General features: G+C 40.5%; 3 protein-coding genes and 1 long non-coding RNA gene across 11 annotated transcripts in view; 3 read left to right on the top strand and 1 right to left on the bottom strand.

Moving 5' to 3' along the window:
* Positions 1 to 1575: 1575 nt before the first annotated feature.
* Positions 1576 to 3262, bottom strand: LOC144468602 (uncharacterized). The gene is made up of 3 exons (XR_013493829.1): positions 3119 to 3262; positions 2582 to 2689; positions 1576 to 1714 (listed from the first exon to the last, which is right to left on the bottom strand). It is a non-coding gene; the product is annotated as an uncharacterized LOC144468602 (long non-coding RNA).
* LOC144468577 (ras-like GTP-binding protein RhoL) lies at positions 1641 to 5809 on the top strand. Of its 4 annotated transcripts, none has more exons than XM_078178155.1 (6): positions 1641 to 1854; positions 4278 to 4457; positions 4730 to 4859; positions 5011 to 5125; positions 5230 to 5347; positions 5437 to 5809. In XM_078178155.1, the coding sequence occupies exons 2-6, from the start codon at positions 4439 to 4441 to the stop codon at positions 5634 to 5636; spliced, it is 582 nt and encodes a 193-aa protein (XP_078034281.1). In that variant the 5' UTR covers positions 1641 to 1854; positions 4278 to 4438; the 3' UTR covers positions 5637 to 5809. The 4 variants fall into 4 exon arrangements, with proteins under 4 accessions (XP_078034281.1, XP_078034288.1, XP_078034306.1 ...); XM_078178162.1 differs by having other exon boundaries at positions 1641 to 1868; XM_078178171.1 differs by lacking the exon at positions 1641 to 1854 and adding an exon at positions 2686 to 3791.
* A 1426-nt stretch (positions 5810 to 7235) lies between these two features.
* LOC144468613 (polycomb protein Sfmbt) lies at positions 7236 to 14366 on the top strand. 5 transcript variants are annotated; one of them, XM_078178238.1, is made up of 11 exons: positions 7237 to 7257; positions 7347 to 7406; positions 7797 to 8062; positions 8162 to 8396; positions 8516 to 8715; positions 8773 to 8991; positions 9073 to 9337; positions 9439 to 10175; positions 10257 to 10512; positions 10608 to 10957; positions 11228 to 14366. In XM_078178238.1, exons 2-11 carry the CDS (start codon positions 7388 to 7390, stop codon positions 11555 to 11557), a joined length of 2877 nt encoding a protein of 958 aa, XP_078034364.1. In that variant the 5' UTR covers positions 7237 to 7257; positions 7347 to 7387; the 3' UTR covers positions 11558 to 14366. The 5 variants fall into 5 exon arrangements, with proteins under 5 accessions (XP_078034348.1, XP_078034364.1, XP_078034356.1 ...); XM_078178222.1 differs by lacking the exon at positions 7347 to 7406 and having other exon boundaries at positions 7236 to 7257; XM_078178230.1 differs by having other exon boundaries at positions 7239 to 7406.
* An 872-nt stretch (positions 14367 to 15238) lies between these two features.
* Positions 15239 to 16796, top strand: part of Crp (transcription factor cropped) — an 86866-nt gene continuing 85308 nt past the window's right edge. Inside the window, exon 1 of the mRNA XM_078179962.1 lies at positions 15239 to 16627. Within this exon, the coding sequence (XP_078036088.1) occupies positions 16545 to 16627 (83 nt within the window). The 5' untranslated portion in view covers positions 15239 to 16544. The remainder of the gene's footprint in view (positions 16628 to 16796) is intronic.

The raw sequence follows: 16796 nt of genomic DNA, 5'->3' as shown, positions 1-16796 counted from the left end.
TTTATTTTCATTGCAGAATTTTACTTCCTGTGCGGGTGTTACGTTCATTGCAAATATGATCCTACAAGGAACTAGACATGTTTCGCTTCGAGTATATAACGAAGAAATTTGAACGAGAGCTGGGCAGAAGCGCCTCAATTAGCGCCTCATTGGCGCCATCTACGGGGGTGGATTCGTGAACTGTTCCCATCCTCGTACCGTGTAAGTCAAACACGTACATTTTTCATCCTAAAGTCGTACAATTGCAATGCTTCATCGTAATCCCAGCATATTTCTTACAGCTTAGGAAACGAAAGCGATAACGAATTAAAAATAAAAGACGCCTTTGACTTTTATTTTCCAACATACGGTGCTCCGACGGTACATACGAAATGGTAAAGATGTGAAATGATTTTCTTCTTCGTAATAAAAGACCGATCGTTTTTCCTAATGAAATTAAATTGGATATATTGGCTATATTCATCTAACCTAGTGTAATGTAAAATCCGGCACGACATTTCCGCCGCTTTCGAACGTTCGAGCAGCGCCAGTTCGCGCGCCGGCAGAACGCCCAAACTACTCGTCAAAATTATCTACAAACGATAAGATAGAAATTTACGTAATCTACATCTGGTACCATGGACGAATCTCGACGAATGTGATTAAAAATATGACAACAGCCCTATTTACCACCCTTTCTGTTGGTTAACTTTCCTGCGCACGGTGATGTATCGGCGTAGGGCGGGTTGCTTTAAACAGGCGGGACAGGAACGCGATTCGTCTTCATCATCGTCGTCGTCATCGTCGTCGTCGTGAACGATCCTCCGTTCAAAGGTTGATCAGTGGAAAGAAAATAACAAAGGATAATAATCGTTTGTAACTAACGAAATGCACCTTGCAAATTTAGAATGTTCCAAACGCGTCGAACAATCGGAAACCGTTCCGACGGACAGCCACTGATTAAAACAACTGCGTCATCGATAGAATGCTATTTACAAATATGAAACTATTTATCATTCCAAATACGAGCCGAGAGTAATTTAGAATTTTAATTTATGCGCGTCACGGATCGCGCGCGGCGGCGAATCTTTGGGGTATCGTATACGCTTGAACTTTTTCGTTCGAAATTTTGGTTCCCTGGTCTGGCAGAGTCGTGAGAATCGGACACCGGGTCGCTTCAGACCCATCTAAAGCTTATCGCGGACCGTTTATACGTATTTGTGTTACAGAATGCTTCGGGGAACCCGAACCGAGCGTACAATATTTTTTCCCGGCTCGCTGTTCGAAAAGTTGCAAATAAAAGGTCCGCGATTAACGACGCGTAGTGACTTTTCTGTACTTTCCGATTTATTCACCGCAACCATACTTCGGGATAAAATTCTGAATCACGTGTTGCGTCACGACACCACCATCGCAGATAAGAACGCGGCTGTATCTTAATTTTTAATATTGGTCAAATATTGAACGTTCTCGTAGACAAGTATAGCAAATTGTAGGCGAGAGAGATACAATTTGTAAGTAACGCAATTGATAGGTTGCCGGCGAAGAACCGAATTTGAAAGTCAGGTGGTTCGCAGCGGCCGGCAGTAGCTTTGTAGTATATGCGTGTAGTATAGCGTAATTGAGGTTTCGGTGAAGGTTCGAAACGCGTCGGCGACGTTTCGTAGTCTTGGAGCAGTCGTCGCTCGAACCGCGTCGTCCACGCCGCCTTCTCGCTCCGCCTTCCCCACTGCCTCTACAAATCGAAAAGAGAATTTCAATTAGCTCGGTGGCCGTTCAAAATCGTCCGCGAAACGAAAGCTCTCGTGGCAGTAGTGATAGCGATCGTGAACAGTGGAGCATGTGCTTTTGTCGACGAAAATCTCCTAGTTCACGGTGAGTGTTCCCCGGTGAGTTTTCCCGGTGAGTTTTCCCGGTGGATTCAACGTGTTGCGCTCTTTATTTCGTTTGTTCGCCGTTTACAGTGGCATCGTTCGCGTAAAGCGATCGCGTAAAGCGATCTCGACGCGAGGTAAAACTGAAAAGGTAAACGAAGGAGATCTCCCTGCATCCTGTCGTCGACCGTCTAATTACCAGCAAATAATACGGTGGTGCACAACACAATTGATCAGCGATTAGACTTTTTAGTTTTCCACGAGCGTCCGTATGTACGCGTTCGCACGGATGACAGTACGGTATCGCGTGAATAACACGAATAACACGGTTTATATACCTCGACGCGTTACAAAACCCTGTCGCCGCTAGCTGTTACTATGTTCCGACAATGTTGAAAATAAAAGTTTCGAATTGGATCGGGAACGATTCCCGATTATTTCTCGAACGTTCGCGTTTGTGGCAATTATCGCGAGGTTTCATAGAAATAACAGATAATGAGAAGTGAGATCGCGCATCTACAATCTTATCTGTTTGTTATCGCTACGAAAAATCGGTCACCGCGCATCATTTCCATTGCCGGTGCGAACGAGCGAACGGTAAACGGTGAACGATGAACGATGAACGGGGAACGGGGAACGGGGAACGGTGAACGATCTCGATTATTCGAGACGCGCGATCACCTACGAATTATTTAATAAAATCGAAAGCGGTCGAAAGCACCGGTTACCATTATTCTTCTCGGAACACTTGACCAATTCGAGCCGTATTCGCCGCGTAGTCGGTAGGAAACAGGATGAGGTCTCGATAACAGACCGCCGGTCGACGTTCGTCTATCCTGTAATTCGGAGAAAAATAATTTTACCATGCGCTTCGCTCCGGGATGATGGCACACGAAATCAAATATCAAGTATCGCGCGAGTCGTTTACGCAATCCGACCGTAACGTCTCGTAAAATGATCGAGTCGCGGATGCATCGCCTCTTTAATTACGTAGCAGGCCTTCCGAAGGCCTGCCTGCCCCTGCCGCACAGGTTCAGGAACGCGCTCTCGCGATTATGTCATCGTTGCTTTGTACGCGACATTGCAACCTATTTCGTGTCTCATCTGTAAACAGCGTCAGCCGGCCCCCGTTTCAAAAACGAACGATTAGCGGCCCGGACGAACTCTACCGAGATTATCTGTCCCTACGACTGAACAGAGAGATCGATTGTTTCGCTGGCTGACGTTCTTGCAAACAAACCAGCGTTTATCGTTCGACCACGCACCTGTCGTTCGCCTGTTATGTTTTGTAGCCTGTGTAGAAGACGAAGAGCGCAACGTCGCCTCCGTCGCCTAGACGTTTGTCGCCCCGCTCGAACAACAGCGCGACCGCCGGTTGCGCTGCAAAAACTATCACATAGAAATTTAAATGTTTGATTTTTACATAACGTCTCGAACCGCTCGCATGTTCGGTGATTTTCCACGAGGAAGCTTGCTTCCATCGAGAACTTGTTCGCGCTGCTCCGAATGAATATGAATTGCAACTTGGATAAAAAAAAAAATTTGTTCGCGTAGAGGAATCTAAGGTGTGCGATTCGTGCACGAGTCGGTACGATATACGGGCGGCAAAAGAAATTGACGCGTAGCTTTTGAAATTTTCGAAATGGTCCGGAACAGGGTTGGAATGCGGAAGGAAGGGCGTGGTTAGAATGATTTGATGCGTCGCGTCGTTAGCGCGGCGATGGCACACCCTCCTCGATCTACCTACGCGTGCCGCGCTACCCACCGTTTCGTAGCGTTTCGTAGCGTTTCGTAGCATTTTCTATCGCGAACCCGCGCCGCTGACGCATCGTACGCTGCTCCAGACCGATCCATTCCGTCTGCTAACGGTGCGGAGGAAGGAAACGCTTCTTCGAGGAAACACCGCCGATCGTTCGCAAAGCGGCAGCTGCTAGCCGCGTAAGCAATTGTCGGGACAGTACGATGATCTCAGTTTCACAGAGTCGGTTGGTTTCACGAACTTGCCAACGGAAATATAATTTCATCGTTTTAATGAAATAATTACTTGGACGTGGCGCACAGTGAATCAGGCGCAAAGTATTCGTTCGCGTTGACAAGGCCCGACAGACAAGAAGGTTTCGCAGCCGTCGTTGACGCTGTTCGTTGATTGGCCTTTAATTCGTGTTTCGTATTTCGTATGTCGCAGTTATTATATTCGAGGCAATTCGTCGCTGCGTCGTTTTAGAAAATTGACGGAACTCCAAAGCACGAAAGCGCCCGAAGGCTTCTTATTATTATTATTATCATCGTCATCTTCCATTCTGGTCGGGCGATCGTCTGGCAAATGCCTACGCATCTCATTGCCAGTCTGATGCACGCATATCAATGACGTTGCTTGATACCAATACTATCGTGACGCTATCAACCTCTTTCGTTTTACCACAGCCGAATAATGTAGCGGATAATGGAGGTGGCCGGATGACAGATAACTAGCATCGTTCACTGCTGATAACAAACGTCATCAAATTGACCGGGAAGCTGAGAACCGATTCTCGACTCGACTCAATTTCTCGACGCTGGACCCCCTACCTTTATACTCGTACGCGATGTGTAATAACAATGAGGGTAAATACAGAAACATTAAACGTCGTACTACCCGCGTTACCGTACACGATATGTACCTCGCTCCAAATAATTACGGAACATTTCGCTTTCATTTCTAGTTTTGCTTGCACAGCGCGTGCCGTTTACAATATACAACATACATATATGTACATATATGTATGTCGCAATAATTACGATTATCATATATTATACATATAATTATGATTATCATATTTTACGATAACACGTTTCGAAATAATTGCAAACACTGAATACAACCTTTCACCGTTTAGAGAACACTAAATCGGTCTCGCGACACAGACCCATCAAAGTTACGACGATCGGCGACGGCACTGTCGGCAAAACATGTATGCTCATTACGTATACCACGAACCAATTCCCATCGGAATACGTGCCAACGGTGTAAGTAGTCTACATAATACGATATCTGTAGTTGAACGACGATTAGGAGGATCGGACCTATTCGTAAACGATCCGGCGATTTCCGGTCGTCGGGTGGCTCGACACGCGTTCGACGACGATCAATTTACACCTGCCTCTATTTTTCCTTCAGCTTCGATAACTACGCGGGAAGCATACGCGTGGACGGACAGGACTACGACATGACTTTGTGGGATACCTCTGGTCAAGAAGATTACGAGAGGATCAGGCCTCTATCCTATCCGAATGTGAGCGGACTTTTCGTGAGCGGATGTTTCATCTCTCGTCTTCTTGATCCCCTTCTCATTTCTTCAACGATCATTTACAATGGTGTTTTCTTCTTTCTTTTCAGACCGACTGCTTTTTAATCTGCTTCTCCGTGAATTCTCGTAATTCCTACGAGAATGTCGCGAACAAATGGCATCCAGAAATTAAGCACCATTGTCCAAACGTCCCTATAGTTCTCGTCGGTAAATACTCTTTCTTCCTCGTTTATTTCCGGAGTACCGGCTAATTATAATCTCAAGCGCTTATTTCGGTTTCAACGTGTTCCCAACAGGTACTAAAGGAGATCTTAGAAATATGGAAAATGTAGATTCGGTTACTCTCAAAGACTGCAAGAAAATGAAGAGGAGAGTGAAGGCTTGTAAATACATTGAATGTTCTGCGTTGAAATGCGAAAACTTGGAAGAAGTTTTCATAGAAGCCATACGAGCTGTCCTTAAGAAACCATCGAGAAAACTTTGCTGTATAGTTTAAGGATTAAATCGACGCCAATATTTATACCTTACTAGTAAATAGAAATTAGCATCGAATCGAAATCATTTTTATATCTAGAGAACGTATACGTTATTCCAAAGACTATGCTTTTTAAGTATTTTTGTCGATGCATGTTACAATGAAAGTTAATAAAAAGTCATTCGTTTCATTAATCGTTTGTAATGTACGAACATTTTGGTTTCACTTCCTTTCAATTAGCGTCCCCAAAAGATTAAACACGTTTCAAACTTCACGCGCTTCGTTCAAGAGTCCGTGCAGCAGCGCCATTACACGCAATGGCGAAACGAACAAGACGTTCAACGAATTTACCGACAGAATAAAATAACCTCGAGGAGCCATCTGGTGACTCCAAGAGATATTCCCAGTGGATAATTTGTCTACAAGTTTCAGCATTTTGCCACTATGTTTAATGGCGCTGCACAAAGCTGAAGGCTTTGTATCATACCTTTTCAATCCTTTTTAATCATGCCTTTTAATCGTACAATGAAACCGAGCGGCTCTATGACTGTATGTGTGGGTGCGCCATATCTGACGAGTCTAGAAATCCACTTATCTGATTCTACCGTGCTTGGAATTTCGATCTCTTGAATTTTCCAAGATTTATTGGAATACATTCGAATAAAGATGCATAATTATACGATACTCGTCGAATAAAGATACTTTCTTCAATTGAAAATTCCAACAACGAATAAGGATAAAATATCTTTTATTCAAATTGTTATTTAAATAATGTGCTACCTAAATACCTAATGCCAAAATCTACTGGTGTACTAGGGATTTTTTAGTGGCGTCATCAATCTCGCCTCTCATTGGTCGGTATTTTCCGTTAATAACTTGTACACGAAGCTACGAATTGCATTTGCGCCAAGAAAAAGTTACTTCAAATTGCCTCGGAGACCCCTCGTCTCTTCAAAGTAACATCATTTTAAAACACCCTCGCGCGACACAAGAAACGTTGTGATATTGTTTCTTCTGTGTTCCATACGATCACGATGGGCTATCCATCTTATGTGTAGCAATGTGCATGGAGTACATGGTAATAGCATTGATATTTATGGCTAGCGGTCGAAATGACCATAGGCCATGACCTATGGTATATAATGTATTTTTCATTTTTCTAGAAAGTAAAAGTTCTTACTTTCAAAGGAAACTTTGAAAGAATTTGAACGCATTAAAGGTTGATACACAGATGCATACTTTTTATCGATGGCACTGCCCTCTATGCTTCTAAATATCACGTTATAGATGAGAGTGCCTGTTTTCGAATTGCATGCTCAGGATATAGAAGTGAGTTAGACAATTATTATTGTCAATCCGTTTTTGGCGTTCTATGTTTCAAATAATAAACATATATCGAGGTTGAACTCAATCCTTTGAAGCTTCAAATTTTCATGTAACAACTATGAGATTTTCCTTATTGCGTTTAAATAATCGTTGTTATTAAACAATCTTGTAAAATAATATGCTGGAAATTTTGCATATACCGCCGATTTCATTTAATAATGAAAATTCATATCAGATGGCGTAGCAATTTGTATGCCACTTGAATACAGAGGAGTTTCCAAACCCTGCTTTGTCATGGACGTGCAAGCTTCTAATGGTTCGTACTTGTTTTCCTACGCTATGTGATATCTTCGCGCGTTAAATTGCATCGTAATTTATGATCCTGGAATTGTATACTTTACACAGGATATGGTGTATCTGCAAAGAGAAGCATTGCCTCTTGAAAAATGTATCCCAGTGGAAAAGGTTGAATAAATGTTGATTTACAAAGCTTCGGCGTCGCTTCGACAAATAAATTCTATTAAGTTTCTTTGAGACATTAGACGATACAGGATGGCATCTGAATACAATAACGTCGATTTGAAAAGTCTTGTGTGGCTTACGCCACAAATTACGTAGATTTTATAAATGGAATTTTTGCTTCCTGTACGAGGGGCACCTTCGTCCAACGAGTGCTTTAATCGTATCAAAACCGATTTATTTCTATAAAGTTATTTTGTTCTGTGCCATGCAGACTTTAATTTTAATTTAACGGTTGCATTGTTCGGCGCAACAAATCTTTAACACGCATAATCTGACTAAAGTAACAATGTAATCGTTATGTGAATATAGGAATGGATATTTGTATGAATTCAGTGTATGCCTCCATCCCTGGATTACCAGAACTAGGGATGGTATGGATGGGCGATATGATGGTACACGGAGAACCCACTCATGAACTCATGTTGGATCCTCGTCAAGCTGAAAGTCCATTTTTCTCTCATGGCTCAAATCCGTACGAGGACATTAGAAATCATCAAATCGCACCTACCATGGTACGATATTTGCCACCACAATATTCTAACGAATGTTCAGAAGCGGATGAAGCTATGGAAGCTGTCGATGTCCAAGAAATACAACAAGCAAGTCATTTTATTGATTATGCACGATAATATATGTAATGTCACAATTGTATTACACATACTGATCTAATGTTGTTTGTACTTTTGCTTCTCCTATAGGAATACGATTCTCAATCTGAAAGGCAAGAAATGACAGACTATTTATCATTAGAAGATTACATGGGTGACGAAGAAAGGGAGCAAGTTGTAACTAATGCAGCTACACAAACTACTCAGGACAATCGTAATAGAAAAATAAAACCCATAAAACATCCTGGACTTGTTTTAAAAACACCGATTGCTTATCAACCACATACAGACTTAAACTTTATTCCCATTCGTAAAGACGGTATAGGTAAGTTATTACACAGGTTGTTTACCATGTCAAAAATATTTCCAAGTTAATGCTGAAAAATAAAATTTTTTTTTTAAACTTTTCAAAATACTTCTTACAAATCGAGTTATTAATTGCAGCTGTTTGTGAAAAATGTGGTGCTATTGGTGTAAAGCATGCATTTTACACAAAAGAACGTAGATTTTGCAGTAGAGCATGCGCAAGGTCTTCAGAACACACTGCTCCCACTGCAGATTCTACGTATAGTCCATCTCATTCTGTAGAACCACCTATATCGGTAAATCCTACTTCGCCGACCGAATCTAGTATAGTGAAACAAGTAAGTTTTATTTTAAAAAATATTATGAAAGAGTGTCGTAATGTTTTTAATTTTCAGGCTTTAGGCAATGAAGAAACCGATGTTAATGAACAGATTGAACAGGGAAAAGATAAAGAAAAGGACGAGGGGAAAGAAAAAGTTATATCTGAACCAGTGATGCCAGAAGATTTACCTGTAAGAAGGAAAAGAACCGCCGAAATGGCGGGTTCTTATGATTGGACCCCGCAGCTTGTGGAACCTGGATTTTGTGCTGCTCCAGTGTCTTGCTTTAAACATGTCAGTTTAAACCGATAAAACGGGAGAATAGTATATGACGTTAAATTGTTTAGAAATTACAATGTCTTATTCCTGTTTCAGGCACCTATATCAGAGATCTGGGATAATATAACAGTCGGTATGAAAGTTGAAGTTGAAAATACAGATTGCGATGAGGTATGCGAAGCTTTTCCGGATTCTTTTTGGGTTGCTACCGTATTACGTATATCCGGATACAGAGCCTTATTAAGGTACGAAGGTTTCGGACTTAACGCTGATAAAGATTTCTGGGTATCGTTATGCTCGAACGACATTCATCCAGTAGGCTGGTGTGCAACAATTGGAAAGCCATTGATTCCACCTAACAGTAAGTAAATTGAACTAAAAATTCATTGACTTCGTGATAAAGCCCGATCGAGGGATTATCTCTACCAAGACCGCTGTATTAATTGTTATCAATTTTCACAGCGATTGCTAACAAATACAAAGACTGGAAAGATTTTCTAATGAGACGTTTAACTGGTGCAAGAACACTGCCAACTAATTTTTATAATAAAGTTAACGATAGTATGAAGTCGCGCTTCAGATGCGGACTTCACTTGGAGGTAGTAGATAAAAATAGAATCTCCCAGGTAAAAGTAGCAACGATACAGAAGATTGTTGGGAAACGTTTACACGTACGATACTATGACTCGCCGCCTGAAGATAATGGTTTTTGGTGCCACGAAGATTCTCCTCTTATACACCCTGTTGGCTGGGCCAAGAGGGTAGGACAGACGTTGGATGCGTATCCTGAGTATTTGGAACGTGTCTCGAAATCAAAACTATGCGAAGATGATTCTACAGAAGATCTTTTTTATGTGCCAAAGAACCATCACCTGCACCTCTGTTATACATTTAGGGAAGGAATGAAAATAGAAGCCATTGATCCGCTTAATCTTTCAGCCATATGCGCGGCAACGGTTATGCAAGTTTTAAAGGAAGACTACATAATGATTCGTATAGATAGTTACGACGAGGATGCGAGTGGTGCTGATTGGTTCTGTTATCATTCATGTTCACCTTGTATTTTTCCAATTGGATTTTGTTCACAACACGGTTTACCGCTTACACCACCAAAGGGCTACGATCCTACTACATTCACATGGGATGCATATTTAACAGAGACGAATACTATACCGGCTCCTGTGCAATTATTTAATAGGGTAAATGTACCGTCTTTGTTATGCACTAACTAAATCAGAGTAAAACGGACTTTGTGCTTTAAACGATGGGTTACATTGTAGGAAATACCTCAACACGGTTTTATTGAGGGAATGAGACTCGAAGCTGCCGATTTGATGGATCCTAGATTAGTTTGTGTTGCTACTATTACTAGGGTGATCGGAAGGTTATTAAGAGTACACTTCGATGGTTGGGAAGACGAATACGATCAATGGTTAGATTGTCAGAGTCCTGATATTTATCCAGTTGGTTGGTGCGATCTGGTTGATCATAAACTAGAAGGGCCCCGTGTACTCACTAAAAACACTAGTCCTACTGGTAAATAAAAGCAAAAACGTTTGCTATGTATTTCAACTATTCTTTGCTTTTATAATTACTTGGTTTTTTATTTACATTACCTCCCGAATTCTTAGTAAAATCACCAAGAGGCCTTAAACGTAAAGCTAAGAGAAAGTTGAAGAAAAGCAGCAAAATATCCTGCGCGAAAAACATTCTACCTCGGCACAGTGAACGTATCAGCACGGCTCGTGAACGTGAACGAGAGATAGAGCCAGCTCAAGGGGTAAAAATTGAAAGAGAACGCGACGTGGAAAGCTTACCAGAACAAAGAAATAGGGAACCAGAGCCGGCAGAAGAGCCTGCTGGTCCTGATCAAACATTACCCAGTCCTACCACGGGACAAGGTCAAGCACTAAATGATACTCAAAGTGAAATACAAAGTCCTCCGCCACCGAAAGAAAGAACTGCGACATCGTATATCAATGTAAGTAACGCTTACTTATTTCGTAGTCGTAATATACTAAAACGAAAGCACCAATACAGTTATAAATACATACACTTTGGTTTAATGCGCAATTAATTTTTTGATCATCTATAATTCTTTTTTTTTCCTAAGGTTTACAGTATTTTGTTATCATAACAAATGCTAAATATTATTTTCAGACTATGTTAATTAATATAAAATTTTTGACAAGTATACCACAAATAACATTAAAATTCCAGCAATATATTAGGAAAATTAATTGTTTCTTAGGTGACGTCTGCCTCTAGTAAATACATCCCAAGGCTAGCAGATGGTGTTCAGAAAAGTTCTGAGTCTGGTGATTTAGTGCCATCTGAATGGAATGTGTTTGATGTTGCACAATTTCTTCGTGTTAATGATTGTGCAACGTATTGCGATAACTTTAGTAAACGTAAAATAGATGGGAAAACTTTGTTGACGCTCACTAAGGACCAAATAATAGACCTGACAGGTTTCAAAGTTGGGCCTTCCTTAAAAATATATGATCTTATTCAGCAATTAAAAATCAAAGTGAATCCAGCTCAGGAAAGATTGAAATTAGGAATGAAAAAATTATTATAACAAAGCTAGTATGTAGTTAATACGCTGAGTAAGTTCCATCATTGCATAGAAATAAACATGGATTTACAGGTAAGGCAAGTAGATTCAAGTTACGCGAAATTCACGTTCAATGATGGTCACGTACATCGTTTGTTATATGCTTTATTAATATACTAATATATGCATATATCTCTATGTATAGACGCATAAAAAAAAGAAAGGGAAAGTTAAAGATAAAAGTATTGTGTCGCGTGTTGGGAAGTAACAGCATTAATTTAAACAGAAGAAAAGGATTATTTCGTTTTGGCGGATAATCAGAGAAATTACAAGAAAAATTGAATTGTTCCCCGAAAATTTTGATTTTAGCAATTCAATTTTTATTTCTTTTTTTTTTTAAACAAGAACAATAGAGTAGCATAAGAACAATAATAAGAGACTATAATGATTATTAATAATTCGAAATGATTAAATTATAAGGATATAATTAAAAGAACTACTAATAACGAATATAAACTGAGAACTCATGAAAATCGGAACAAATGTTTTGAAAAAATTTTAATTTTGTCAAACGATTGAAACAGTATTTAATTGGATTATTTTTTAATAAACACTTTAATGACGGGTGCGCATATTTATTGGTACATTACACGACATATATTATACTCATGACATACGTATTAAAAAATAATAAAAGAATTATTTTAATACTTTATACCAAATAGGCACATTTCCAGAACGAATTGATCCGAATTAATTTGTAATATCGTACAATGCTAATATTGAGAAAAGTGAACAATCAAAACTGACTACACAGAGAAATATCTTCAGTGATCGAAGGTATTAATGGAACTGCTTGCATACATGGTCCATTTGTACATTTTCATAAATGTCAATACGAGAGACGAATTTCGTTATTGGCATCAAACGTTTCTTCATAGAGCCGTTATTTGTAAATCCATGCTTTCATGTTGCACGAAATTGTCTGCAGATGCATGAACCACGTTTGAAAATTGACTAATGTATATTTAACGATGTTTTTTTTCTCAAGGAAACTGGAATTAAAAGCATGTAATTTAAAACCGAAAAACGAGGGAGTAAATCGACAAACAGATATTAAAATAGAAAGTAAAGATATAGTAAAGTACAAATTATCTCTTGGGTATCGATTCAGTACAGTTCTAATCACGTTTGCCTTAACGATGCAGTTCACGATATTAAAATAGTTTTACATGTTTTAATAAATTTGTTGATTTACTCTCTACTACAACCAACCAGTACACTCCTGTACATAATTAAAGAAAACAAGGTAGTCGATTTTTGATCTTGTAAATATAGCATTTAACACAATATTAGGTATAGTTAATTTTTTCGAAGTAAAAGAAAACTGATGGGAACGTCACTACAATGTACAAGGAAGATAACTGTTAGAAAGTGGTTGATGCATTTGCATATCAGTTATTGTATCTATATCTAGCTTTATAACACTTACAATAAATCAAACCAGTCGGACAGTGTCTAAGACTAATTCGTCTTAGGCTGTTTAAATACCTACTATTTTTAGTATGACGGAGTCACGTGATTACTCCTCTTATTTATTCAATGTTTTGGAATCTCAATAGGTACTAATATCATTTGTACCTAACATTTTTTAGCAATTAGTTTTTGGAACGTGGGATGCAAAAGATTCACTCAGGCATCTACGTATATTTTATCGAGCCATTCATATCACATTTCTTTTTGTACAATGAAACATCTCCTTCGATTCGCATTGGTATGCAGTTTCACGCAAACAGTCTATGAAATTTGTTAATTCGGAGAATATTAGATAACTATAACTACCGATCGAAGAAAAAAATAAACAGCAACCTTTCTTAAGCCATTAGTGTGTACAAATTGGGAGGCATTATAAATAGTATTACAGTTACAAATTTAAAAGAATATTTGCATTTTTGCTTTAGGAACCCTAATCGCATAACTGTCAGTACAAACAAAAAAAAAATATACAATGTCGGTGTCATGAATATGATGCAGATTATAGCAAATTTTTACACGTTACTCGATTAAGTTTTAGATTTAAAGTGGGATAACGTCCAAAAACTTGATTATGCAGATTTAATTTTTCATTACTAAAAAACAAAGTTAATTCTATATATTTGACTATAAGATGTAACATCTACGCTTGGCCGAGTCTCCACACAAATTACTCTGGATGTTTCTATAAAAAGGAATAATTATATTTGCAATTTTCTCTAAACCGAATATTATTGTAAAAAGTCCATCGGTCATTTTGTACGAAATTACTGACAAACAACGTTTATAGCTCCTCCGTTCGTATGCAGCAAAAATGAGGTTTATGCTATCATTTTCGCAAATCCATTGTTTAGATTTCCATTAGGTTTTCCGGATTAATGAATAATGAACAGAGATACATGTACCTATGTGTTATTTCCGGTTTGCTTAACTGCATTTAAGACGTATTCATAGTTCTCCCTTCTAAACGTTTAATTATGCTACTTTCGTATGTTGAACAATGTAATATATTATAATCCGTCTAAAGAAATGACACAAACAATAGCTATGAATACAGTCTCCAAATATTATTTTTAGCCTGTCACTACATTAAAATAAATGAAATGCTACTACTGTGCCGTTGACGATCACAACAGTATTTATCTATAACGCTAAGTTTAAAGGAAAAAACAACTCTTTTTTTCCTCTCTTTTTATTTGTAAGTTTGTCACTCATATATTTGTTTTATAGAAGTAAAGAGAGAATGATTAAAAAAAAAAAATAATAAATGTTTTTTCACATACATTGTAAAAAAAATGCAAATGATGGAAGTACATTGTTTACAGTAAATCATCAGAGTGTATTTCAGTTGCCGTTCCGTTACTTTTCACCGAGTACCGCAATCGACAGACAGATGGCATCAACTGCAAGATTTTCTACAATTTATTGATTCAAGCAAGGAAAGTTACACTTTCGAACGTACACAAGCAAATGTTTTGAATCGTTGATAGGTGTAAGAAGATGGAATTGAATTTTGCTAAGTCTCAACCACTATTCAAGGACATTTTTCAAAGCTGAAACATCTTAACTCCGTACAGAACAAGCAAACCGTTACGGAAAAAATACAACAAAGAAATTGGCGTGGAATAGATAGATCGATAGTCGTTGTAATACAAATTTGACATTTCTTTTGGTAACCATATTATAGCACAAAGAGCGTCGCATAGACTATGAAGCTAGAGAATTAAAAACTATGCGATGTCCGAGCGAACATAATGAATTAAGATCGTTCGGAATCGTTCAAGTTCAACGAAGAATGGACGATGGTTTATTTGAGACCGAAACAGATAGATATTGCTCGAAAAAAAGAGTTCGATGGAACGAGCAATGTGAACGACACGAACGAATTTTCAGCATTTCGAATTGCTCGTCCGTGTCGTGTCCGGTACCTTTCTGCCATTCATTTCGTGACGCATTTGTGTTGGAATATGCGCGACGGACTAGTTAAGATGTGCATATCGTACGCGCAGGGAAGCAACGAATTTTTATTGTGAACTTTCGTGTCGTGTAACATTGCGCGGAGAGCTCGACGAAGGACCAGGATAGAAGTCTCGCGTGTATGCGCGTACCGATGCCGCGCGGTCATAGACGTACAGATGGTCGGCTGGTTCGTTGTGTGGGTTTAGACTCGCGCAGGTGGGGGAAGCGAGGAGACTGGCGTATTCCATGGGCGGGGCCTCTGCCAGCTGGCAGATGTTTCCCGCGCGGCCGCACCATTCCTCTAGCGTAAACCTACGCGTCGCGAAAGTAGTTCCCCGAAACGCGTTAAATATTTCTAACAATAGTTCGCCGAGGAGGCGGCCTGGTGTATCGGTGATCCGATAGAAAGCGACCGACGACCTGCGCGCAACTACCTGCAGAAAACTGCGAAAACTCGGTGTGAAAGCGAAGATGAGCTGGTGTGGGATTGGTCCAAAGAGAGTCGTTGTCCAGGGCAGAGTACTGCGTCCCGTTCACCCTAACCGCCGCGTACATTAAACTTTCCGCGGGTGCCAAGAGAATGTTTCTCGATCGTTGGGCAACGTGAATCTTTGCGTACGTCACAACCGCGTGTCTGCGAGAGGATTTGTGTCGCAGTTTCTGCCATTCAACTGCTAGAAAACCGATGCTACGCGATTTATCGTACGCGACCGTACACGCATACACGTATCCTGGCGTCGTCGTGTGGTGCGGGAGTGCTATTTCCATCGATAAAAAGTGCCGGACGATAACGTGTAGTATGTGCCGCCACGTGATAGTCCCGTCGTCATGTGTACCTGAACCAATATTCTCCGCGACAACAAAATTTCTCGGACGATTCGTTTCGGACGTGTAACCAATACCAGCACAGTGTGCAAAGCGTACACCGATCATTTTGCCGAGGATCTAGGAGCGATCGACCTGTTCGAGTTTAACGAAACGATCGCATCGAAGGAGCGTTCAGGACAAATAGAAGTCGATCGTATCGTTGACGCGAAATCGATAAATAAGCAAACAAATTACGCTTCGAATCGGAGAAATTGTTTGAGGAAAAGCTGGGCCGGAGTGAAGGGTGTCGTGTGGAAGAGTTGCTCGAGAGGGGGCGCTCGGCGAACCCCCAGATTATGACAGCCCTGAAGCCGGCGGCGGAGTGATTCGTGGTACGCTGTGGGGGCCCTCAGCTGTTTCCCGCCAAAGATCGCCATTACAAAACGCGTTCGGGCGTTGTGTGTGCGCCGCGCGGAGTGGCTGTCCCGTGGACGAATCTCGGTGCGTGCCATCATCGCGGTCGAAAAAAAGAAAAAGGAAATATTTAATCACGAGTTCCGTCGAGTATCCGCGTCGCAAAACGGCGCGAGGTGTGCGCGTTGTTTTCCGGTGGAGTGTGTGAAAAGCTCGTCGTCTTGTTCGCTGCCGCGACGACGGCTGCCGAGACGTGGGATCGCGCGGCGGGATTCTTAGTGCTACGGACCATCGAGATATGTCAGTGTTTGGTTGTGAGGATCGTATTTTGCTCGAAGAAATTGTCGAAGCTGCCGAGGAGCAGGAAACGAATTTGTGCGGGTAAGTCGTTTGCCTTTTCGCTTGCGCGAGAAATTTGCTGGCGTTCGCGGTCGCGGTCGCGACGCGACGCGCGGATATAGTTCGCGTGTCGCCGGACGGGAAATCCGTTCGCAACTCGCATACGCGGTACGAGTTCGCGAGTACGTCAGCGTACAGTGTATAGAACAGC

The sequence above is a fragment of the Augochlora pura genome, chromosome 1, assembly GCF_028453695.1.
Source record: "Augochlora pura isolate Apur16 chromosome 1, APUR_v2.2.1, whole genome shotgun sequence".
Taxonomy (NCBI): domain Eukaryota; kingdom Metazoa; phylum Arthropoda; class Insecta; order Hymenoptera; family Halictidae; genus Augochlora; species Augochlora pura.
The sequence above is the reverse complement of the archived record's forward strand: the minus strand, read 5'-3'. Positions and strand labels throughout refer to the sequence as shown.